Source organism: Eleginops maclovinus, chromosome 2, assembly GCF_036324505.1.
Source record: "Eleginops maclovinus isolate JMC-PN-2008 ecotype Puerto Natales chromosome 2, JC_Emac_rtc_rv5, whole genome shotgun sequence".
Classification (NCBI taxonomy): domain Eukaryota; kingdom Metazoa; phylum Chordata; class Actinopteri; order Perciformes; family Eleginopidae; genus Eleginops; species Eleginops maclovinus.
Window position 1 is genome coordinate 6390012 of NC_086350.1, and position 26714 is coordinate 6416725.

Consider the following 26714-nt stretch of genomic DNA (forward strand, 5'->3'; position numbering starts at 1 on the left):
TTTGGTTTCAGGCAAGGCATTCATGGACAATTCTAATTTTAAAATAAAAAAAATCTGTAGTGGTTCTAGGTTTTCCATTTCCAACAGTGTAGAAAATGTATCCACATACGGAACCAAACCAAATTATTTGTCAATTCCTAAACTGGTGATTTTAAGCTCTTTTTTTACTTCAATCAACAAGTTAAAAGTCAGGTGACTGACAGAATAGGACAATCCACTGTCTGTCCTAAAATCACATTGTGTTGTGTATGTTTAGGACATTTTACTCCAATTATGGTGACATTATAGGAATGAAGCGCTACTTGTCTTTCATTGTTTATCCAGTCTGAATGGAAGTCGTCACAAATAGTTTGTCCCACTTTGTTGGAAATCTCTGAAAAACCATGCCATTTGTGAAACTTCAGTGTATCTAAACTCAGCTGAAGGGCTTTTTTTTATTCTGTTTTCCATGGAACTTATCTAGTTTGTAGGATTTAGGAAGTGTAGGTTTTGACTCAGTAGTATCAGTACCTTTTATCTCATTTAAGCCCGGATGGAACAGCCAACAACAGGTCCGGACAGCAATTCAGAAATAAGCTCTGCTAATCCTCTTCACTTCTGCTCCTCTGCTTTTCAAGTCTTACCGATCCAGTTGAGGTTAAGGAGGAGAAAGAACCCTGCCCCATAGGATAGATTGGCTGCTAAGTAGAGAAAGTTTGCCACCTAATGGAGATGATGTAGCACTGCCTTCCTCATTCAGTCTGTTCCTCAGACAGATGTTTTTGTGTCTCTGTTTCTTCCCCAGTGTATCCTCTTTACGTGCAGCTTTGTTTGATAAGTATGTTTATTGTGGGATGGGATCTATATAATATCAGTATGTTGGTCCTGTATTGAGATATATTTGCAAATAACTAAACTAACTACTCTATTCTGTTTGTTTCTATCATGTTTAGAATTCAGTGATTACAATGAACTGTCTTTTATATGTCATTTATACCTTTTTCCTTGTCTTCTTTCTCAGGTCCAGTATCCGACACATTTGAGGATTGGATAGTGTTTATCAGTGTTGAACTACTCTCAGTTCCTATAGCCTGTAGCTTGATGGAGGGGTTTCCTGTCCACTGACCCAGCAGGCTGCCTCACGGGACCAGCAGCCATGTCCGCTTGCAGCACTTTCACCGAACACGTGTGGAAACCAGGCGAGTGCAAGAACTGCTTTAAACCTAAGAGTCTGCACTCTATGTCACAGAGTGTTGGAAGGAAGGCTCCCTCAGAGCAGAGGCCTCCTACAATTCAGCAGCAGAATCCACCCCCTGCTGGGGCCAGAGCCAACACTAACCTAACCATCCACTCCCAGAGAGCTGGCAGTGGTTCTTCCCGCACAGGACACTTACGTCCCCCAGTGGCTAAGAAGCCAACTATTGCGGTTAAGCCCACCATGATGCTGCCCTGCGCCTCTGCAGGACTGGATTCAGATGGGAACTTACAGCGACCACCAAATTTTATAGAACAAGGCAAAACATCAGCCTTCAAAGTTTGGAATCGCAATGGGCTGAACCGTAAGAGGCCAGGTGGGCCCAGCAACAACAACGAAGGAGAGGATGGCAGTGAGGAGATTGAAGGTTATGGACAACTTAGCTCCAGGACCCCCAGTGGAAATAACAACAGTGGACTCGCAGATGTTCTAAAAGAAATTGCTGGGTTAGGCCCAGGCCTTAGCCCCATGCACCCTTCTGGTTCCAAGGACTTATTTTGGGGACGTATTAGTACTTCATACCGCCGGTCCTTGGAAAGAGGCCTTCCAGCCTCAAGCTGTCTCGCCATGGGGAGCAGCGGTTGTGGTGGTGGTGGCACTCCTCACAAACGGGTATCCCTTAGCGATAGCTCTGAGGTCATCAGCACAGAGGGTGGTCGCTATTGCTACCCTGAGTTTTCCAGTGAAGAGGATGACGAAGAGGATGATGACGAAGAGACTGAAAGGGATGATGATGATGAACATGAAAGCTGGGATGAAAGTGATGAAGAGTTATTAGCCATGGAGATCCGTATGCGAGGCCAACCACGCTTTTCAATTTTCCGCGCCGCTACATTGTCTCCGGTGCCCTTCGCTGCAGGGAAAAAGTGGAATACTGTGCCACTTCGCAACCGCTCACTACAGCGGATCTGTGCAGTGGACTATGATGATAGCTATGATGAGATCTTGAATGGATACCCATCCCTGGACTCCAATGGAGCTCTTCTTCCCTATGTGACCCATGACATGCAAGGCAGTGGGTTCCTATCAAATTCAGAGTGTACCACCTCTCCAGAATCATCGTCTTCGCTACCAGAAGATTCTCGAACAACTTCAAGCAGTGGGAGCAGTGCTCCCTTTGCTCTTCGAAATGGCTTGCATTCTCCCATATCTCCTAAGGCACCTGTCCCCTGCACTTCGCCTCTAAAAAAGGAGCCCGTCCAGAAAGCACTGAGTCCCCTCAAGGTGACTGAAACCCACAAGGCTGTCCTGGCCATTAGGTTAGAAGACCAGGAAGGCAGAGAAGGCTCGCCTATGCCCCAGGCCCTTCCAGGTCAACCAGTCACCATCAGTTTTAGTCCCACAGAGGAGCAGGCTAAACCATACCGTATAGTGAATTTGGAAAAATCACTTATCTGTAAGCCTTACACTGTAGTGGATGTGTCAGCATCCATGGCGAACAAAGTAGAGCAGACTTCAGACTCTACTCCCAAACTCAAAAACCTGTCAATGCCTACCAGCCCCACATCATTCTGTAGCACTCCTAAAGGTCAGCCCCTCTCTCCAACCTCCCCACTTTCTCCTTCTGCACCTGGGATGGCAACATCACCCACATCTGTAGGTCTGCCAGGTAACTCCCGGAAGAAATCAGGGAACATACGATACCAAGAAGTGTGGACATCAAGCACAAGTCCTCGCCAAAAGATACCTAGAGTGGATCTAGGGGTTAGGAATAATGCTGGCCCCTCCATCCCTACTCAACACTGCAGCCACAAGTCAGCTCCCACCTCTCCCATCGCTGGGCTATCTTCTTCACGAACTGTCCCTGTGAAGTCCTCCAACTTCTCAGAGATTAAGTTTAACAGTTTCAATAATGCAGGCATGCCTCCTTTTCCTATTATTATTCGAGATGAACCCGCTTATGCCCGCAGCTCCAAGAATGCCGTTAAGGTACCTATTGTTATCAATCCAAGTGCATATGATAACCTAGCTGTGTACAAGAGTTTCTTGGGAGTCAGTGGGGAAATCCCACAGCCAAAAGGGGGGGGCAGTAGGGTAGCCAGCCATACCTATGAAGAGATTGGATCCTCTGAGAGCGTCCAGTCCTCCTCAATGGAGAAAACTATCCCTGGTAGAGGCACATCAGAGCGAGCCTCTGTTGAAGAGAAAAAACCTCCAGCTGAGGCAGCGTCAAAAGCCCCAAATGTACAACCTAGAACCACTACAGACTCTAGCACTGTGACAAGCCCTGTAGTGAGCTCCATCGTTGGGGCCCTCTCGCCCACTACACATACAAATTCCCCTGCAATTCTTGCCAATACTGCAAACCTACCTAAAGCCAGCCCAACTGCCAATGCTGTTACACATACTTGCAAGACAAGTGGAGAAAATAAAGATGATCATACAGACTTAGCTTTGTCCTCTGGGGCAGTAGTAAGCAAAAGGGAGGAGGCCAGTGCTGTGCTTTTACAGATTGTGGCTTCCATTCATCCTCCCCAGTCGCCTCCAGAGTCGCCATCCGCACAAGTCAACACCGACGGTTCTGAGGAGCTGTACGCCCTCCCACCTGATGCCATGAAGGAGACGCTCACCCGACCCAAGTCTCTCTTTTCCACAACTGATGGTTGTCTGTCCAAACCCAAGAAGGACACGCCCACCAAAGTGTTATCTAAATCCCAGAGTGCCTCTGCAGCTGTCCCACTCTCCAGCCCCCGGTCAGAGCCCAATGCCCCCTTCCCTCCTCCTAGATCTACGTCTTCCCCTTACCACGCATCTAACATCCTGCAAAGACATTTTGGCAACTGGACCAAGAGCTCTGCCTCCAGTTCTCCTGTGCGACCAGGTGAAGGTGAAGCGAGTCCAGGTGCAGAGGGGAGACGCGTTTCAAATGAGAGCGCCAAACCCAAGCGCTGGATCTCCTTTAAGAGCTTTTTCCGTCGGCGGAAAGACGAGGATGAGCAGAGAGAGAGGGCGGAGAAAGAGAAGGACAAAGGGAAGCTCGTTGGGCTTGATGGGACAGTCATTCACATTCTTCCACCACCACCAGTCCAACAGCACCACTGGTTCACCGAGGCCAAGCCAGAGGATCCCACCCAGAAGCCGACAATCATCTTCACCTACAAACCAGAAAATGGCAGCACCCCGGGTGAAGAAGAGGGAGAGCTACGAGTGGAGGAGTGCAGAGAAAATGCGCTACCAACATCTGATGAGAGTAAGGAATGCAGACCTCTGAGCCCCGGGCGCACAACACCCTCAAGTGATGTCATCAGCAAGGATCTCAGGTATTTGTCCAAGATTTTGAAGAGATGCCCCATGACCAGGGTAGATTACATAATGATAGCACTTCATAATAGAGATTAATAGTTAAACCGAGGTTTGGAAAAACTAAACGTAAAGCTGCTATTGCAGAAGACTCCCAATTAATCTCCAACTAAATAGACGTAGTCATGGGAAAGTTGTCTCTTTGTAATAAGTAAGGATTATTAGGGTCAACAATGGCATTTTATTATTATCTCAGTACACATCTGTAGGATTGTGGCCCAGAATGCAGTTATTACGGTCTGTAGAAAGATTAACCTGAAGTGATTTCAGCAGAAAACAATTTAACAGGGATTTAAGGATGAAGGCTACTTTGAGCTGCTGTAAGAAACATATTGCTTTAACATAAATAGTTTCAACACATCTTTTCTTCTGCATCTATCTCACCCCTCATATTTTCCTATGGAACCTCTTGCTTATCTAATTAATTATTTTGCATCACTGCTCATATTACCATTACCCTCGTGGATTCCCTTCAGAGCTTTCATGGCACCCGGCTTGAAATTAGGATGCTACAACTTTGCCAGCTTCTCCCTCCAAAGAGCAGGAATGCTTTTCCCCCATCATTACAGTTTCTAGATGTGTTTGATCTCAGTGTGGTACAGTGGGGCAAAAAAGTATTTAGTCAGCCACCTATTGTGCAAGTTCTCCCATTTAAAAAGATGAGAGAGGCCTGTAATTTTTTATCATAGGTATACCTCAACTATGAGAGACAGAATGAGAAAAAAAAATCCAGGAAATCACATTGTAGGATTTTTAAAGAATTTGTTTTCAGATTATTGTGGAAAATAAGTATTTGGTCAATAACAAAAGTTCATCTCAATACTTTGTTATATACCCTTTGTTGGCAATGACAGAGGTCAAACGTTTTCTGTAAGTCTTCACAAGGTTTCCACACACTGTTGCTGGTATTTTGGCCCATTCCTCCATGCAGATCTCCTCTAAAGCAGTGATGTTTTGGGGCTGTCGCTGGGCAACACGGACTTTCAACTCCCTCCAAAGATTTTCTATGGGGTTGAGATCTGGAGACTGGCTAGGCCACTCCAGGACCTTGAAATGCTTCTTACGAAGCCACTCCTTCGTTGCCCTGGCGGTGTGTTTGGGATCATTGCCATGCTGAAAGACCCAGCCACGCTTCATCTTCAGTGGCCTTGCTGATGGAAGGAGGTTTTCACTCAAAATCTCACGATACATGGCCCCATTCATTCTTTCCTTTACACGGATCAGTCGTCCTGGTCCCTTTGCAGAAAAACAGCCCCAAAGCATGATGTTTCCACCCCCATGCTTCACAGTAGGTATGGTGTTCTTTGGATGCAACTCTGCATTCTTTCTCCTCCAAACACGACGAGTTGAGTTTTTACCAAAAAGTTCTATTTTGGTTTCATCTGACCATATGACATTCTCCCAATCCTCTTCTGGATCATCCAAATGCCCTCTAGCAAACTTCAGACGGGCCTGGACATGTACTGGCTTAAGCAGGGGGACACGTCTGGAACTGCAGGATTTAAGTCCCTGGCGGCGTAGTGTGTTACTGATGGTAGCCTCTGTTACTTTGGTCCCAGCTCTCTGCAGGTCATTCACTAGGTCCCCCCTCGTGGTTCTGGGATTTTTGCTCACCGTTGATCATTTTGACCCCACGGGGTGAGATCTTGCGTGGAGCCCCAGATCGAGGGAGATTAGCAGTGGTCTTGTATGTCTTCCATTTTCTAATAATTGCTCCCACAGTTGATTTCTTCACACCAAGCTGCTTACCTATTGCAGATTCAGTTTTCCCAGCCTGGTGCAGGTCTACAATTTTGTCTCTGGTCTCCTTTGACAGCTCTTTGGTCTTGGCCATAGTGGAGTTTGGAGTATGAATGTTTGAGGTTGTGGACAGGTGTCTTTTATACTGATAACGAGTTCAAAAAGGTGCCATTAATACAGGTAACGAGTGGAGGACAGAGGAGCCTCTTAAAGAAGAAGTTACGGGTCTGTGAGAGCCAGAAATCTTGCTTGTTTGCAGGTGACCAAATACTTATTTTACCGAGGAATTTACCAATTAATTCATTAAAAACCAGACAATGTGATTTTCTGGATTGTTTCGCCCATTCTGTCTCTCATAGTTGAAGTGTACCTATGATGAAAATTACAGACCTCTCTCATCTTTTTAAATGGGAGAACTTGCACAATTGGTAGCTGACTAAATACTTTTTTGCCCCACTGTATGTCTGCAGAACCGCTTGTACTGCATAGGCTGTACAGGTCTCTTCCTTAATGCCATCTGTTACCTGAACAGCAGGCTCTGTGCTCAGCGGTTCTCCCATCAGGTGGGGACCTCAGTGTGTTACAAGTCACCCAACATCAACCTTTGCTCTATTAATCACTACTTTAGATGGCATATTACCTTTAAAATCTGCACACACACCCTCACACGCACATTCAACCACACTCACTCACAGTGATGGGTCTGAATAGCCACAGTATTCTCCATTATGAGTTCATTATCTGTCTGTGACCTGCTGTTGCCCTTTGTGTTTAACTTCTGGGGGTAAACTTCCTGCAGTGTGACAAATGGTGCCAGATAAAAATAACCCAGATGTGTCAGATTCACTGTACTTCCTTTTCTAAATTAAAAGCGTCTTTCTGCTGAATATGGCCCTTAGAAATGAAGCTAAGTGCTTAGAAATCCTCCAAGATTGTAATCAGTCAAATGGATGCTGATGTGGGCAAGACAATAATCAGTTGTCAGGAAAGCTGAATAGTGAAAGCACTAATAATGCTAAGTACTTATCACTTAAGACGCGATGATGGAGAATGTACTGTTGAGGTAATCAATGTTCTAGCACACAATTTACAAGCTTACAGCTGAAAAAACACATTTGGACTTCAGATACGCCATGTTTGGATCTAGAATGAAATAAGCCTTATAGAGGTAACAAAAATGAATGTCTTTTTTACTTACAAATGTAACTACAGCAGGTGATTCAATAATGAATAGCCTGACACACCCTGATGTAGAATCACTAGAAATAGTCATTTCCTTTGATGCCAACTCTCATCAGACTTGCTGCATTTTCAGTGTGTAATATATAATAATAATAAACCTTTATTTATATAGCACTTTTCATACAGCTCATGCAGCTCAAAGTGCTTCACAAAATGGAGAAAGTTAAAAATATGCAACAAGAAATTCCCCTCAGATCAGATGTTGAGACATTTTAAGACTTGCAGCATCGCAACAAAATTGAACATTTGAACAGGAAAGATTTCTCTCGGAGAAATAAGTAAATCAATACAAAGATATAAAACCCTATACCTTCATAATTATAATAAAGGGTCTCTTACAGTTTAACACCAATATAAGATGTAAGTTGACTTACTGTTTAACTTTTGGCAAATGTCATGACAAATAAAAAGATACAGTTAAATGAAATCTTCCACTGTTTGAAGGTACTGGTGTTATTTTCTGCGTGATTAAGTGCATTCCCATTCATTTAGTATAAATGTAAATGTAATCAGGTAAAGAAAAGACACTGAAACGAGAAACTGTGCAACATCCGGACTTTTTCGGAGTTGTATTTCAAGTGAAATTTAAATCTGTGTGTGTCTCAAAAAGCATCCAAGATTAGGAATAAGAGGTCTTAAATAGAAAGACACTACGCCATACAGCATAGCTCAGACATTCTCGTTCCTCTTCTTCATCTTCTCACCTTCAAATCCTGACATCCAACTCATACTGCCTGTTTCTGTCTGTCTTCCTCTCTTTACACTTCCCTTATCTAATCCGTCGTTTCAAGGCGCATGGATTTCCACATTTCCACTGACTGTCTGTATTTCAAGTAATTTTTTTTGCCCATTTTCCACGCCTTCCCTATCACATGTTTCTACTTTGAGCCCAGAGCACTGTGAACTCTGGAATATTTCTGCCCTTTATTCTGTCAAGAGCTCGTCCCCATTCTGTCTCATTTCTAGCTACCCTGCTTTTTCTCCCCTCATAAAGTTTCAGTCTTTTACTTCCAGAAGTTTCTGTCTTTTCCCTTACTTTATAACGAGTATCAGAATCAAATATTCCCTAGTTTTAATAATGTGAGTTATCTAAGTAATGTTATGCTCAAATTGGGTGTATGATGGTGTTCTATAACTATTTTAAAGTTCATTACCCAAAAGTTTTATGCCATGATTCAAAGAAAGGTTTGTGTTTTCAACCACTTCACCGAGGATAAAAAAAATTACCAAAATGACATGTGTTTGTCTGCATCATCGAAGCTGCTTTTTAAAACCAATACAGAGTTTGGTTTTCAGAGCTGATGTCGGCAATAAAGATAAACAGATGCAGTATTACACATTCTTAATATGGATTAATGCACACTGGGAATATCTGCCTCTTCAAGAAAACACTGCTTTTTGACCTTTTTGTTTTAATCGTTGACAAAGCGCTTATTACAAATCGCTTTGTATGAGACATATTCATAAACATATTCATTAACGTCAGATACTTCATAAACACTTTGAAGTATCTGACCTTTGGTCTAGCATTTCTTATGTTCTTTCCACCCGTCTCTTACAAACTGTTTTTGTGACCCTGTTGTTTACAGCCTTCACTGTGAACGTGTCAATGAGTAACTCATTTCTTCACATAGTGTGTTGGTAGTACGTTACAGTGTTACTCCGCTGTGTGTTGGAAGTTTATCTCAGGTATTGGCACACAGATTTCAGTTGACCCATAAACAGAGGATAACTAAACCACTCCTTTGTTGGTGGAATGTGGTTTAGAAGCAGACACTTGAGGAATAGGAAGTTATCTTTCATAGATGGTGTGATTGGTACAAGGTCTCTGCAGTTTTATAGATGTGTTGTTTTTTCTCCTGCCTACTACTGCCGCTTAAAAGCCTTTCTAGAAATTGGATTCTCTCCAACCAACACTGTGTCTAAATTAAGCAGTCAAGCTGTTAGTCTTGAGAAAAAATAACTTTGTTTCAAAGGTGCATATTTGCAGTCATAAAAGCTCGTTCAGTTACTCACCAGCCTGAGCTGTCCCTGGGCAAACAGAGCAGCCGGTCAGTGATGTCATGCCTCAGGTCATTCTCCAGACCTTTTGTTTTCATTGGCAGGTGAGGGGTTAATCCTTTGGTGTTTTTTTCTTTTTCTGAAAGCACTTTTATTGGCTAACAGTGGGCGTGCTCTTCAATGCTGGCAAACACTCATTACCTTAGGCAGGTGAGAGCATTCAGAGAGGGAAAACAGAGGCAGACAAGGAAGGCATATATGCAGGGAAAAACATTGTGGATACTCTGCAACCAGACAGCCTGCAACCACTGCTCTGCCTAGAATGTGAATTCAACTTCACCTTGTACTCAAGGTTTCCAGATGGGAAGCTGTGTGAGCCAGTACAGTGGGTAAGAACTACAACCCTTTTCTTTCATTCCCTTCTGTAAATACCTGTGACTATCCAGGCCATATTGACTCAGTACGGAGGAGAGGTTCTTTCAGCATATATTATATTTGTTGTTAAGGAGCGAAGGATGTTCATTTCACAGAAGTCTCTGAAACAGTGAAGTGCACTGGGGCAGCTTCTTGCTGTCTGAACAAGTCAGGTCCTGACATTGAAACGTGTAGCAGCCATAAAGGTATTTATTGTGTCAAGGGCCTCTCGAGGTGTTGGGCCACGCTGGATGTTTTGGATGATTATATGCTAGAGATACACTTCTTTGTGATCTGTATTCTTTTGATTAGTTTTATAGCTGACTCCAACCCATTAATAGACTGGATTGCAGTAAAGGATTCATACCTGGTGTACCCTTGTGCATTTCACAGTACAGTTTTGTTCAGTTAGTTAAAACCAGAACCATCAAATGATTTGTGTTCATCGTACAGGGAAGAATAAAAGAGGAAACGTGTGCAATGGCAGGTTTTTCTATGCCAAACGTTCTGCATTTTAACACTCTGTACTTAAGGACATGCTGTTTTTTTATATTTAACTCTCATACTTACACCTCCATCTTTTCACACTTTACTTACTCTGTTCTTCTGAATTGCTCACAACAATTTGATGGGCCTTTTTATATCAGCTGTCCGCTGCTGCCAAGTGCTAAAGTAACTCAGACGCTATTGATCGTCTCTCTTCAACAGAGACACGGAGGGCTTGTGGTGTACAAAGACTAGATCATAAACATGTCAGATCGGCAGTTTTCCTCTGACACAGCCCCAGGGCAGCGACAGGCTAATGGACAGCTGGGGGTTTTTCTTCAAGTGCTCACTTTTTAGCACTTCATAATCAAAATATTGCAATAACAGCGCCTACTTTGGTGTTATTGCAAAACAACAAATGGACGAATTAACATTGCATTTGAATGGCCACAAGATCATTTTATGAGATGTGGTTCAACCAGGAAGAAAATCGGTTTACAACTATGACTTTGTTCTCTCATGCTACTTTCCTTTTATAGGCACAAAAAAGTGGTGTTCTTTGAAATATAAAATGTTGCAATCAAATTCAAGGTTCATCCTGCATCACACATCTTCAACACATAAGTGCCTAAAATGGTTTATCAGTCAATATCTGAATCAAGGCACTCCTGAAAGCTTTAGCACTTGATTGTAACTTTTTAAAGAGGACCTGCTCATACAGTCACTTAGGCCTTTTGGTGTTGGATCCATTTTATTTTGTTTTTACGAGTGCACTAGAGGCTGTGGAAAAAAAGTGTCCTACGGGCCACACACACTCAATTCGACCAAGCCCTCTTTGAGCTGTGCTGTCTCATGACCTCTACTGTTTATTGGCAGGGCCGATAATTCATTAGTCCTATTGTCAACACATGTAATCACAATTCCTGTCATAGGAAATGATACATCTGATTCAGACTCGACAAACATTGCTGTCAACCGGCCCTTCCCATGACAACACCTGCGGCTATGAAAGCAGCTCTGTGAACTCTTTGTGACCTTCTTTTTGTTGGCTGTTGATCAAAACTCAAAACCGCAGCGACAGAATGGGGAACAAAATGCCGCCACAGCAATCTGAAACTCAGAGCAGACTGCAGGGCCAGCCACTTGATCAAGAGCTACGCATTTTGTGCATCACAATAGGAGTTAAAATCTACTGTAAGTTTAGAATGTCACTGAACCTGGGGGGCCACAGCAGGTAGCCCGAGGCTGTAGTACTTTACTCAGGTCACATTGAAACTGTTTTAAGATCCCGGGGTGACTACCAGGAGTATCTTATACACTGATCAGACGGGCAGACTAATCCCAAACGACTCTCCACAAAACGCCAGCTGCCGGGGTTCATTCAGCATAGAGCAGCGAGACACGGATACCCAGGTGACTGAGGAACAAAACATCGCTTTTGACTTGATGTGGTATTGTAAACTTTAATTAAAAGTACGGGTTTGATGAGCCACGTGACTTTTAGTGCTTTAATGTTTTTTCTACTTTGGAAAGTTATTGTTTTTTCATTTCATATGTTCTCTTTACTGCAAAACTTTCCTTGGATGTTATTTTGTGATTGAGGGCTACATAGAGTCTTAACTCAATGTGTTTATTATCAGCTCTTAAGGAACCAATGACTGTGTTTGCATTTGTGTTTTCAGTTTCATTTATGGGAACAGTTAGCCGGTTAGCTTGCAAAATATTGGAAATTTGGAAAACGAAACAGAAGATCCTTGGTCAATTTCGACGTTACTCTACTGTATAATGTGTGCTTTCACCATCAGTTTTAACTAAAAAAAAGGGTTGTAACTGGAATTTAAACAATATATATTTTGTCTTCATTACATTACATTGATTTTGACTCACCAAACAAATGGTCTGTTCATGGTCCTTCAACAAACATGTAGAATGCATTTCCTTCCTGTTAACTTTTGAAGTATTTCTTGGATTTACATTTATGACATCCATGTTTATTTCTGCGAATAGTGGGGAACCATTGGCACAAATTTGAATGGCATCACCTTTGCTTGCATGTCAGTTTTGTTTGCCACTGCTTTGTAGCATTGCAAGTGGCCCAAAAGCGTCACACAGTACCTTTATGACATGACATAGAGGCCCCATAGGCAATTATGTTCCTGTCAATACCTTACATAGACACATACTGTGTGGCATATCGCCTGTACTTGCATCACATGTAGAAATGAGATTCAGTATATGACAAGTGTTATCATAGCTCCCCCAGGGCTTTCACACTGCAATCCCAACACTGTGTGATAACACCCTGAGATACTGTGAGATATGACCCACATCAGTACAGTCTACAACTGAGCCCCTCAGTACATAATGAGGTATACGGCAACATGTTCATCATAATGTTCATCTATTATGTATTCATCTGCATTGAGAAAAACAGCGTTACAACAGAGACATGAAACACAACAAACCATAAAGAGGAAATGATTTTTTAGAGGTGAAAGTTAAATACATCGGTGAGCTGACAAGGGTATCTTTTTTTAGTATCAGAATGACTCAATACACTTCTGAATCTTTGTTAACTATCCTATTTCCTGCCTTTAAAGACAGCTAATATCACATTTGAAGCAGTCTCTGATCTTAACATCACACCTGTTATCACTCTACTGTGGCAGATGAAACTTATCCGACCTCTTTTAACACAAATCAAAGACACCCATTCTCACAGAGGGCTTTTCAAAACATATTATTAACCCTCAATCGAGACCTGCCTCTTTCAAGCACCTTCCCCTCAGGCAGCCTAAGCGTAGCTACCGATAAACCACACCATGCTTCAGAAGCCCCACACTTAGAGCCGTGCCCGATCTTATTCATCACTCTCTAAGAAAGACTTGAGCTGATAAAGCGATGCAGGCAGAGATTTGAAAGATTAAAGAAAAAGGCTGCTCACATTAAAAAAAGAATACATTGTTGTATGTGTTCTTTTCATATCCTGTGATGTTTGATAGCGATCTGTAAGACAAAATGAACAACGAATACCAAAGCCCTTATCATCTATCAACACTGCTGTCTCAGCATAAGAGCTTGGTGTAAAATGTAACCCTACCACCAACAGAAAGATGAAAAAACCCAGATAAATGATATAAAATTAACACATTGTGATTCATTTAGAATGATTCTTTTCATCATAGAAACATTTTAGGAGAATTCATATATTTTATTAAGTCTGTAGAATCTGATTTATCGGCCTGGAAATCCCTACAGCTCCCTGATCCTTAATTAAATATGGTCTTTGATAAATATTTTGCTAATATTATATCGCTTATTCGACAAAGTTTCGAATAATTGTGCAGCCCAGGAAAATATCATAGATCATGAACATAAGAAGAAGAAAAGCAATACTAGTTTAATCCAGCTGGTTTTTTTTTATTACTAAATGAGCCATACCTCTCTCTTCATCTGCAGCCAGGTCCCGGTCAGTAGCAGCGCTGCCAGGGAGGGGGGGCCCGGTGCCGCCTCCCTGTCTGCCAAAGTGAATCTGGGGCTGCTGCTCGGGGACGGAGAAGAGGGCCCGGCCAACCAGGTTTCCACCGCAGCCTCAGCCAGTGAGGGCAGCGCCAGCCTCGGTGAGCCAGAGGACGACGGGAATCACTCCCACCACTCCCACTCCCCCGCCTCCAGCCAATGCAGCGCCACATACAGCAACCTGGGTAAGAGGGACACATCGAATATGAACTGTTGGTTTTTAACTGGTGCGTCATAAAGCTTAAAGCATGGTTTTAAATTCGTAGTTGTACAGTGCCGTGTAGGTAGGGAAAACACGAAGTCTCCAAGCTTTGATTGTTAAAAAAAAGCATGTTTTTTTTTGGCATTGACTATCTTCTCACAAAATAATGACATGATTACCACCACTACTTTACAAGTGTACTGATTTCCAACTGAATTAAAGTCTAAATGCTTCCAATTAGTGTTTTTCTTTTGTCGATTACATCTTAGAATATACTTCTGATAGAAAAGGTACAGAAATACATGCCAAGAAAATGCAAATAGGCATCTTCACTACTCTCCCTCAGAGCAATAAATAAAACCTAGTGTAGTTAAACCCCACAGTCCAATTTGTGTTGTATTGATTTGTATATTTTTGAAACTGAACACAGATGTTCTGTTTGCCATTCCTGTAAGTCTTACTTTAGTCAGCGGAATAATTTAGTCAGCGTATGTCTCTCCACACTGAATTGGTGGTTCACTTCACCTCTAAATGGCTAATTATACTTTTCCTCAGCATCTGCACCTCCACATGTGACAAGTCATAATTTATTCCCTGCTGAGCTCTAGATCTCGACGTACCAAGCCTGTAACTTGGGAGCTAGAATACTTCAAAATATTGTGTTTCAAATGATCTCTGCCCTGAGATGAGTTCCCCATCTTTAAGATCAGGGCTATGTTTTCACTGACTATGCAGAGGAGAGGATCCCGTACTCACTTAAATCTTCATGTCTGTACATGTTTGGATCCCTCTCTCTCTCATGGCCTTTGTGTCGTTCTCTTGTCGGCTTTCTGTAAACCCTGGTATGATTTGAAGCTTTGGAATTAGGGCTGCCCTATAACCCACATTACAAGAGTACGTATTGCATGACTGACCACGCTACTGCCATTAGTGTCAGGAAAGCTTTTAGCCTCTTATTATATCTGAGACTAATTATCATCCTGTCTTTCTTCCTGATGTTGTTAATTGCTTGGTCTGACAAGGCATTTTTTAAAAGTCCGCTCCCCCCCTGAAATGACGACAAAGACAGCAATGCTCAGATTTTTTTTGTATTGCACCGTCACATTCCTGAAATACCATGACAACAAAGTTCCTCCTATTATCTTCTCTGTTTGGGGCCTTGTTTGTGACAAGTCGACATAACATTTCGTCATTAGACTTGAGGACCAGATATCTGATGTGCCGTCTTTTTGAAGCAGAGATAGAAAGAGCAGCTATTTTTTGACACAGCTGTCGAACATGGCTGGCCATTAGCTCTGTCGGGGGAAGAATAGCGCTTAGATGAAGTGGTGGTGAGGAAAAAAAGACATGGAAAGCGGAGAGTGGGTTTGTGGAGCAGATACAGAACTAAGGTCCTACATGTTTGTCAGATTTAACATATGTGCATCTTGTGAAGGGATTCACTGCAGGAACTGTGTTTACGTCAATAACTCTAGTTTCTTTATGAATCTCTGCACACTGGCTCTTCAGATGGATATATAGTCATTTGAATATGTTAAAAGCTCTCTGGATGAGGCATAATGAGCTGCCTGCATCCTAATTTACTCTTCGTCGTTCTGCTAATAAGGAACTACACATTTTTATGGGATAGTGTGTGTGGGTGTCCTCCAAAATTGACAACCTAGCCTCTAAATGTGATTGAAGCTTTTGCTCGTTTTTTGCCTATTGTCAGATGAGCAGTAAAAACACTGATTTGCCTCGCTCTCTGCTGTCCACTTACTCTCTGTTCGCGCATTTCAGTAGAGAATCTCATCCTCCTAGAGTGTCTCTCTCAGTATACCCACACTGGTGTTTTAATCAGAGCGTCAGGCAGTAGGAGGCAGAGCGCTTACAGAGAAATCTCCAGTACTGGTGGGAGCGCTGAGCCAGCCTGTTGGCACCGGCAGACTCTCAGAGATGGAAGCAGGGAGAGACGCTCCACTCTGCCTCTGCTGCTGCTGCTGCACACCATTTACCTTAAAACTTTGAGGCATTAGTGGACTTGAGGTAGGCTTGTTTTCCCTCCTTATCTTTCAGTATTCACCTCTTTCACCACTCTTTTTTCTTCCTGTCACCCCCTCGCCTTTTTATATTTCTCTTTCTCTCTCACTTTTGCCATCTCCTACACCCACTCCTCTTCTCTCACTTAATTTCTCCTCTCTGTTCTTCTTAATTCTACCCACATCCTGCATCCTGTTATTAAAGCATGAGGGTTTGAACAGTAATCACTCGGCTGCGGCAATAAGTTCCTTTATCTAGTTACAAAAAAATGCATATTGGGCTCTAGAATTGCAAGTGGACTTCCTTAAAACGGGAATTTCTATATACAGGATTCATATTCTACCATGTGTGAGTTGTACCATACGTTTTATTATTCTAAATATACTTTTCAGAGTCATGTTAGGGAGTGTTTGATACCTCGTGAATTTATTTGAATGTGTTACCCAGATTTTGATCCAGTTAATAGAAAGCAAAAGCAAAGGACTCGTTCAGACACTTAAGGCTTTGTGATCACAAGGAAAAGAAAAGACACTCATCCTTTTAATCCGGATAAGATTTTGGAGGGGGTGGGACACATGGAGATGGACACAGGTCAGACGTTCAGTTGAGCATCACCGTGTTGTTGTTGTTGTTGTTTTCTCGTTCAATTACTGCGCTCAACTTTTCAAGTAACACTTTTATTTTTGGGGTTATTCAATTTTAGGATGCTCCATCTGTTTGTGTAATTTGTCAAAGATTGGATTTCTTATTCCTAAAGAATAATCTTTTTGTGTTATGTTAAAATGCCCTTTATTAAACCTCTAGGGATTCCAATGAAATGTCTATTAGAATAGAATTAAGGGATGGTAACAGGAAAATAATTCACAACTATTTTTTCAGGATAAAGGAAAAGAAATATAACGTTCAAGTCAGGCTCTGAAAACATGCCCGTTTTTACATTTCAAATTGACAAAATACAGACTAAACTATATATTGATAGATCAACTGAACAAATAATGAGCACATTACTTTACCCTCTAAATGATTGTTTAACTATCACGTTTATTTCTGAGCATTAAAGTTATAAAAAGTATTCCCTTTTTTACTTAACATTCACCAACTGATTTAGTCTTATGCAATTCAGTAACATCCACACTGCTGAAATCGAAGATGCCTTTGACTTGAAGAGGGAGGTTGTTTTCTTTGATGGATTACTGCAGATTGGTGGAGGAACACATTAAATACGCCCGTTCCAGGGAGGATTACCAAGACTCATTTACTTTATCCTGACGGCTCTTTCTTAAGGCTTCTTTTGCTTTCTTAAAACGATGGCAACGTCAAGCACACGTAATGAGTCACTCGGAGCGTTTACAAGAATTCTTTGAAAGGGGTTTGGAGGAAATGCCTTCTTAGTAGAGATGGGGAAAAAAGGCAAAAGACTTTGAAAGACATCTTCAGCAGCCTCTCATCGTGATCCTGCTAGAAGATGGGGTACTCCCTGGTGGGTTTAAAGCTGTGAAGTAGGGTTGTCTGTGACCTTGTACACCCGCTCAATTAAAGCTATGAGGCTGTGATATTCCCACAATGCAAGTGGCACGGCTCCTTTTGATCTTTTCATATTGCCACTTGACTCTGACACTCTGTGGTCCTGGTCTCCAGAGTACATTGAGGTAGTCTAATCAACCCCTCAACCCCTTCCCTTCCCTCCCACCACCAGCCCAGGAAAATAAGGTCACTGCTGAATCTATGCTGCCTCTCTAAGCCTCACTGCTGAACACAACTGCAGATTGAGCAGCTGGACGGTTGGAGGGACGACTTGAGCCCCAGCTGTCCTGCTCTCTGGCTTGGATTTTGCTCAGGGCCATTAGTTTCTCTCACATGCCGCCGTATAAAACCCTGTGTCAGCCTCTCGTCTGTGTGCAAGGCAGCAAGCCAGCGGGCGGCTGCAAACACCATGTGGCAGGGGGAAGCAGACCAGGGAATACTGGTGACAAAATATTGTGGGATGTGTCCTTTTTACACTTCCAGCTGTTAATACTTCTCATCTTTGTTTCGGATTTCGGACGGTGACACTCAGTTATTAACGTTTGATAAAAACAATGTCCAATTTATTCAGTTGTGACAGCGAAAGTCAGAAAAAGGACCCTTTAGGTCGTGAAATGTTTGCCTTTTCAGACCAATATTTATTCAGGGAAGGATTTTCTGTCACTTTTATTGCTGCATCTGCCATGAAGAAACTAGTTTTGAGAGAAATGCAGTGAAGTAAATGCACAATATTCCCCTGAGAATTGTGAAGAGCATTTTTCTAATGTAGATTAAACTGGAATTACTATGTACCTATATGTCCAATGTGGAAATAAATCACAGTATGGTACTTTCCACCATAAAGACTGCCTAAGCGGTCATTAACTATCTCTCGAAGAGAAGTCAAGTGTACTAAAGCTGTATTTCCTGCTGTTTCAAACTTCCATGAGTCTAGCATTTTGGTTTAAGCAATCTGAATTTATCTTTGTTTTTCCTCCAGGTCAATCCAGGGCCAACATGATCCCCCTGAAACAGCCACGAAACATCAAAGCATCCAACGATACGTTAGCCTCCATCGACCTGGACAGCCTTGCTGACCAGCCGGCCCTGAAGGCAACACCACCACCTCTACCCAAGAAGAACATTCCCCGCTCCAACACCGAACCCAACCTCTTAGGCAAAGACTCGGTCCAGGGAGGCCTGAGGGCCCGGGCTGAGGCTCGACCTGGAGGCACCAACCTCAGTGTGGCCAACCCCATCTACGACCTGGACTCCACCTGGGAGACGGCCAGCCAGAGCTCCTCTGTCAGCTCCGAGCATCATCGCGTCCATGACCAGGAGAGCGGGGACTCTCTGGAGAGGCCGTTAGCTGCTACCAACAAGGTCCGCCCGACTAACAGCGTGTCCTCCCTGGTTCCTCAGCATGCCTCTGCTGCACCCAGCGCCACGTCGGGCAGAGAGAGGCGGGCCTACCTGAGCACGGAGTCTCTGGCCGGGAGGGGTCGCTCAGCGGGTCGAGGTGCTACCGCCGGAGCCTCTAAAACCCCGAGACCCGCTCTATACCGGGGGCTGGACAGCTGGGATGAGGTGGTGGGGAGGATCCGGGGGCTCCACATGGACACGCTGAGGAAGCTGTCGGCAAAGTGCGAGGACCGGTTCATGGCCGGTCAGAAGGACCACTTGAGATTCGGTACTGACAGCTGGTCTCACTTCAGGCTGACCACCGGGAGACCCTGCTGCGAGGCGGGGGACGCTGTGTACTACACCGCCTCCTACGCCAAGGACCCGCTGGTCAACTACGCCATCAAGGTGAGATATCTGGTGCTGTTTATAGATCGGTTTAATCTGCCCGACAACAGCATTGAGATTGCCTCCATCCGTTTTCATTCACACTACAATGGTAGTATAATATGAAGCTTCAAACACGCTGGCTCTCACCTCAGGGCCTTTATAGATGTGCTTAAAGTCCATTGTTTACTGAGATTTAATTATACAGAGAATCACGCTCACTTCTCCTGCCAGGTTTAATCTAATAGAAGAAGATGCATGCTGCATCTCTGCACCAAAGACTTGGTTAAACACATATTTATTGCCATAAAATCACTTAAAAGACACACTTTTTGATGATCATTAATCATTTCAGGTATTTATCAAGGCAAAAATGACAGTCATTGACTTGCTCCAGCTAATCTAATGGAAGGATTCACCTTTTTTCTGTTTTATAACATGTAATTTGACTGTTTTGACATTTCAAAGACCAATAATTAATCATATTAATAATGATTCCTTGTAAAACTGCTTGATGAAAAATAACTTACAGATTTAGAGTGGATTTCTTTCCAGTTTATGGTAATATTAAAACCCCAAAGTACCATTACAGCATCTAACTACAGCTACTATTAAAAACACAACTTAACTAACCCAAGCTACCCGAGTTTGTCCCACTTTTCAATTAAAGCAGTTTTATTTTTCAAAAATATTAGACCAGACTAAAGCACGTTAACACTCCATGCTTTTCTCAAATCTTGCAACAAACTCCTTTTTTTTTGGACCTCATTAGTTTGAATTCGGATGCTGTTTTGATATTTTATTCTCCCTGCATCGCGATGGATTTGAAGATGAAATGGGAGTCTGGTAGTTTCTCTGTTTGCCTGAGACACAATGAATCCTTGTATTTTGTTTTTTTGTGTCGAGGAATCTCCTCCCACTCTCTCAGCCGAAGGTGGAGGAAAATGTTTGTGCGGAAATATTGGCACTTAATCTCCGAGCCTTCGGGGCATAACCTTGTACAATGAAACCTGTGTGTGTGTGTGTGTGTGTGTGTGTGTGTGTGTGTGTGTGTGTGTGTGTGTGTGTGTGTGTGTGTGTGTGTGTGTGTGTGTGTGTGTGTGTGTGTGTGTGTGTGTTTGTGTTTGTGTTTGTGTTTGTGTGAAGAGCCTGCCGTAGGAGTTCTGGAGCTAAGCACAAAGCAGATATGGATGAAGGTTGCATTATTTACACCAACCTTTCTGCGCTCCACAGCACTTCAAAGCATTGCCCTCATATTAGCAGCAGGCCTTCCGCAACTCCACATTTTAATGCAGCCCAGTTGCGCACCTCCTCCTCCTCCTCCTCCTCCCGTCCCTCACACCGAAAGTGTAGATGATCCTTCTGCAAATTACATTTTACATGCTGAGACATTTTGAATGCTGTGGTAATTATTCATAATCCACTTTTAGCATGTCTGTGAGGGATTCAGCACGTGAGTCAGTGTGCTTTAAAGTATCTCTGATAGTAAGTGAAAAGGGTTGCCTGTTAACCTTGGTGTAACAATCACGAATACTGCTTAGAAAATCTGATATATAATCGAAGAAAAAGATACATACGTGTCCTGAAGGAGTGATCAGGAGACGGATGGAGTCTCGGAGCCAACATGTCTGAACAAACATGCACATTCCTAAAGCGTTACACAGTGTGTTTGGAAGAAAAAGTACTAATCCAACATGACAATTTAACGCACTGTACTTAAATCATGCCAAAGAGAGCACCAAGGATACCTTTTTTTTAGTAGCAGTCCAATTAAATAATAATAATAATACACTTTATTTGTTTGAACAAATAATGAACCAAGCAGCCCAAAGTGCTTTACAGAACAAGAAGAGAACATAACAACAATATTAAAATAAATAGAGATCAATCCAAAACATCAACAGTGATCCTGATTAAATTCCCTTCAAGTGAAGCTGACAAGAAATTCAAATAGGTTCAAATAAAACGATTTAAGAAAGAAAATAAAAAATGTAAAATAAAAGCAAAGCTGAAATAACACAGTGAAGACTTAAATGCATTTTTAAAAAGAAATCCGATTGTTAATTAGATTCAATTAAGTCCAAACCTTTTCCCACCAGGTTGGAAATAACTAATTGTAACAAATATAAACAAATGACCATGCAGTGCATCTGCACAGACACATAATGCCACCAATAAACATCATCAGAAATAGTAGATGTAATTCATATTAAAACTGCTCTCATTAGATTCATTTTTGTTTTGGCCCCACAGATTCTTTCTCATATTACATGAGAAATATAATCATATTTTAGTCATTTAAATATGTGCTTAAATTAAAGCATTAAAGTGAAATCTGTAAGTCTGAATAAGATCATTACTAAAAGCACACCTCACACTGTTCAGCCAAAAATATCTGAGTAATATCTCGTGACTTTAGCCCCCCCTCCCCCCCATCTGCTGGTATTTTAGTAAATGTAGTGACGTGTGCAGAGACCATCCTTCACTCCTCTGTGCTGTGATCGCAGAGCAGGACGGAGAGTTTTCAGACCTAGAACATATTTGCTTTTGCACTTTTTGTTCCTGATGTTGTCTCCCATGGCATTTGTGAAGCAATTTCTATGCATTTTATTCAGAATAAAAGATCTATAGTTTTAGTAATTCAATTATATTTCAAACTTTTTAAAGAAGAAAGCAAATCTCCTTATGTGCCTTAACCCTTATTACTCTGGCCCCCTCACTCTGTGGCTCTCAGCCCCAAACCTCATCATCCTTAGAGAAGATTTGAATCCTTAAAGCTTTATATATTACAAAATATAAACATCATGTTGATTTTCCAGTTTATTAATTCCCCAAAGCAGCTGTATATTTTAGAAAACATCCCTTAGAGAGTGCATTTGTCTGGGACAATTTTTTTCGGTGTATTTATACACATTCACCGCTCGAGGGATAATTGCAGTGAGAAGGGAGGTGTGTGTGTGTGACTGACTTAAAATAAAGTACAGTGCCTGTGTTTATGTAATAAAGGGAAATGATATCCAGCGCTACAGTGTGGCTCATTAGAGCAACTTTTTATAGTTATTGGACAACAATGGAGCTCCATGGCACTCGGTAATAAGATATATCAGGCTTTGGAGACTCACTTTGAAGTAGGGTCTATTTTTTGTATCTTTTATTGGACAAGACAAACAGAAAAACATCCTTAATGGCAATATTGGTAATTTGGGAAATTGTAATTCTCTTCAGGAGAGGTTTTACAGCTCAGACCCAACATATATTAAAACTGTGTCTTTATTATGTTTATCTCTCCAGATCTGTCGGAGCAAAGTGAAGGAGACCCAGCAGCAGTTCTTCCACAGCCTGGCTGTGAGGCAGAGCCTGGCCGTGCACTTCAACATCCAGCAGGACTGTGGACACTTCCTGGCTGATGTCCCCGGCCGCCTGCTGCCCTGGGAGGAGGAGGAAGGTTCGGAGGAGGAAGAGGACGACGCGGAAGATGTAAACGGGCAGAAAGAGAAAGACATTGAGAGTGTTACTAAGACAACAGACTCCAAAGCTCCAAACGGTAAATTAGATGAAACCCCAGCAGCGGGTCACATGAACAGTGTGGGCCGCTTGAGGAGTCGGGTGGTGGTGATCACCCGTGAGGTGCCCTTCCAGACGGTGGCCGACTTTGTCCGTGAGGGCGTGGCACGACACACTCACAACCCGGAGCTGTACGAGCGGCAGGTCTGCCTCCTGCTGCTGCAGCTGTGCTCTGGCCTGGAGCACATGAAGCCGTATCACGTGACGCACTGCGACCTGCGGCTGGAGAACCTGCTGCTGGTGCACTGCCAACCTGGCAACCCCTGGAACACGGACCCCCTGGAACCCAACAACAACAACAGCAGCAGTGGTGGGGGGAGTGGTTCTGGGGCTGCCGGTGCCGCTGCTGCTGCCGCCAACGCCACCTGCCCCGCCCGCCTCATCATCAGCAACTTCTCCCAAGCTAAACAGAAAGCCGCTCTGGTGGCTTCAGACCCCGGAACGCTGCGGGATCAGTCTCGCCTGGCTCCTGAAATCGTCACCGCGACTCAGTACCGCAAGTGTGACGAGTTCCAGACGGGGATCCTGATCTATGAGATGCTGCACCGGCAGAACCCCTTCGAGGAGACGCCGGAGCTGAAGGAGCGCGAGTACACGTGGGCCGACCTGCCGCCACTGCCCGTCCGCTCGCTCTACTCCCAGGGCCTTCAGCAGCTCGCCCGGCTGCTGCTCACCGTCAACCCCTCAGAGAGGATCCGCATGTCGGAGGCCCGGGCCTGCCTGCAGTGCCTGCTCTGGGGCCCTCGGGAGGACTTGTTCCAAGCGCTGGGCTGCAGCAGCACCGGCCCCATGTCGGGGGCCACTTCCAGCCAGCGCGAGGCCACCCTCCAGAACTGGCTGGACCTGAAGCGGACGCTGATGATGATAAAGTTTGCGGAGCGCTCGCTGGACGCGGCGTGCGGCGTGAGCCTGGAGGACTGGCTGTGCTGTCAGTACCTGGCCTTCGCCTCCACGGACACGCTGAGCCGGGTGGTGCACATCCTGCAGCAGCCGCAGCCACACCCCCAATCCCAGAGCCATCAAACACAGACCCTCCACCTGACACAGCCACTCTGAGCTCCTCCAGCCAGCTGTTACTATGGCAACAGATCCAACTTCCCCCCACCCGTGTGATGTAAGCGTACAGTCAGCTCTGTTGTTGCAGTGCTCACATTAAACTCCTGGGCTGTGTGTGTGTTTGCTTCATGGACACATCGCTCCACAGTGAGGCATTCACATCCGTCACCATCACGGTTATTCTGAGCGCTCATTAGCAACAGCGGGACAGTTCAGAGTCCCGCGGATGAAGTGGCTGTCTGAAACTGAAACTTTATTAGCACGTTGACGTCATCCTGGCTCCTGACTCCTCTTCTTTACTCACTTCCTCTGTTTCTTTAGCCCATCACATCTCACGTGTTCAAACGCTAAAAGTTCCAGATTGAAGAGATTTGCCAAACGTGAGATTTGCCGTCTCTATTCCATCAAATGGAATAAAGTAGGGATTACATTTTGTTACACATCAATACTCTAGACTTGAAAAAGCATCAGAAATTGAGATAGAGTGTTTTCAGAAGAAGACAAAGAGAGGACATTTCAGATTAACTGCGGGGGAAATCAGAGAGACACATAAAAATGAAATTAGTTTTACCACTGAAGCCAAAGATCTGCCACAAATCCTCCACTTAGATCAGAGATGCTTTAACACATTTATACAAGAGAGGTTCATTTCAGTTTGTTACATAATGCAGTCTGACATCATTACAGTAACTATGATCTATTTTAGCCCCAAAAGTTGAACAGCCGAGACTTAAATCAGTGAAATGTCGTTCTTTACACTCTGAGTGAGGGAGGTGGTTAACACTGAGCTCATTTTGGCTTATGTTTCAAACACTCCGAAGTGAAAATGGGACACAACTTGGGAGTACGTGCAATGACTTTCTTTGTTTATTTCCTTTGGAGATATGAACATCTTTTACTAATCTTCCATTAGTTCTGTGGCACATAAACTGATCCATTTCCTGCAACGGACTTCTTACAGTGGATGGGAGACGGGGTGGGGGTGGGGGGATGTTTCAGGGACTGCGGAATAAAGTGTTCTTTTGTCTGTTGCGTTGTTTTTCTCAAGTTGTTTTCGGACGGTTCTGCGTTTACAGATGACATTTGCACATGTGGGTGTGATCGCCGGCGCCCTTCGAAGGAGACTGAATACACGAGGAGAGTGCAGGAGAAAAAAACGTTGAATTTGAACTGGATTTGTTTTGCAGCGCGTGGAATGTAAACGTTTTTGCGTGGACTGACACCGACTTTTTTTTGGACCTGGTCTCATCCTCACTCACCTTCCAGCTGAACCACTTAGAAAGAATAATCATCCAGAGACACTCAACCACTGAGACTCACTTCCATTCCTCCTGCCTAGTTTCCCGGCCCTTTTCCTTTGTATCCTGCCAATAGGACAAGAATGATGCTCACTTCCTGTCACTCAACGGACTTTAATTAAATGTGCTCGGTGTTATAGATCAGTACCTTTCAGCTTCAATGGATCCTGAACGCAAACCTCTGCTTCACCATGAAAACAAGTCATTTAATCCACCTTTTACTGTGGGTTAAGATGATAAAACAGCTTACATCTAATCAGTACTTGGTGTTCTTTTCTCTGCAGCTTTTTTAGCTTGTCGATGTTGGGGAAAAGTACGACACGAGACTACACGGTCCACAGGGCGTAAATGAGACAGAGCAGGTGTGAGTTTGTTGCTGCATTTAAAGGTTTTGTGTACTAAGGAATGTGTGTGGACGGCACTGGTGGCTGTCCTTGTATCTAGAGATTTAAGCCTTTATATAGTATATATAGTTTAAATATATATAACCTTTATCTATTTTAATCCACACACTATTTTGTCGCGTACGGAGCACCTCTATTTCTGTCTTCTAGAGAGCCTAATTACCATTGTATTCATTTTTAAAGCTTGACTTTCTCCAACCTCGCTCGTTTTGAAGGGAGGGAAATCAATGTCCGACACAAAGGATACATAAAACAATATTATTCTTCAAACGCATCACATAAAGAACTATGTACAGTATTTTTAGCCCTCTTGTAAAGCTTAGGAGATGAACCACTTTGGAAAGAGGCTGGAGAATGACTTTTGAACGCACCATTTAAAAATCCGACATCATCAACGCTGCCTGTTCTCTCTTCATCGTTAAACGCCACTGATTAGAAAAACTAAGGCTTTCTTTTAAAATGTGTACAGTTTGTCTCCTGGCCTGCCTCCATTTATTGTTGATCAAGTTAACCAACAGTAACAGAACAATAAATATATGTTTTTATAAATACACTTTGTGCCATTGTGTTATTGCTGAGGTGGTTCGCTTGATTTATTTTACCCTCCACTAGAGAATAGAGTTTTAGGACAGATTGTAAAAGAAAGGAGTAGGAACTAGTGGTTTGAAGTGGATTAAGACTGCTTTTTTGTCGTATTTGAAGACTATTTCAATTGTATTACTTACTTAAGGTGTGTTTTTAGGATTATAAGCAGTTCGGGCAGTGAAACCCTTAGTTTATATTCATTTCAGACAATCTTTAGCAATCTAAAAAGTACAAACCCTCCTCAAGCCCTGGGCAGATAATGAGCCTTTAATTATTCACAGAGACCAAACTAAAACTGGAAACAGATTCATCTTCTCAGAGGTTTTGAACATATACCAAAACCACTCTAAATGTTTTAA

General features: G+C 43.2%; 1 protein-coding gene across 2 annotated transcripts in view; it reads left to right on the forward strand.

Moving 5' to 3' along the window:
* The window catches only part of peak1 (pseudopodium-enriched atypical kinase 1), a 100310-nt gene extending 73987 nt beyond the window's left edge, over nucleotides 1-26323 (forward strand). For both annotated transcript variants that reach the window (XM_063909886.1, XM_063909895.1), the window contains 4 exons: nucleotides 1001-4494; nucleotides 13877-14121; nucleotides 18661-19469; nucleotides 22740-26323. In XM_063909886.1, the coding sequence (XP_063765956.1) occupies nucleotides 1136-4494; nucleotides 13877-14121; nucleotides 18661-19469; nucleotides 22740-24068 (5742 nt within the window). In that variant the 5' untranslated portion in view covers nucleotides 1001-1135 and the 3' untranslated portion in view covers nucleotides 24069-26323. The remainder of the gene's footprint in view (nucleotides 1-1000; nucleotides 4495-13876; nucleotides 14122-18660; nucleotides 19470-22739) is intronic.
* The last annotated feature ends 391 nt before the right edge of the window (nucleotides 26324-26714 follow it).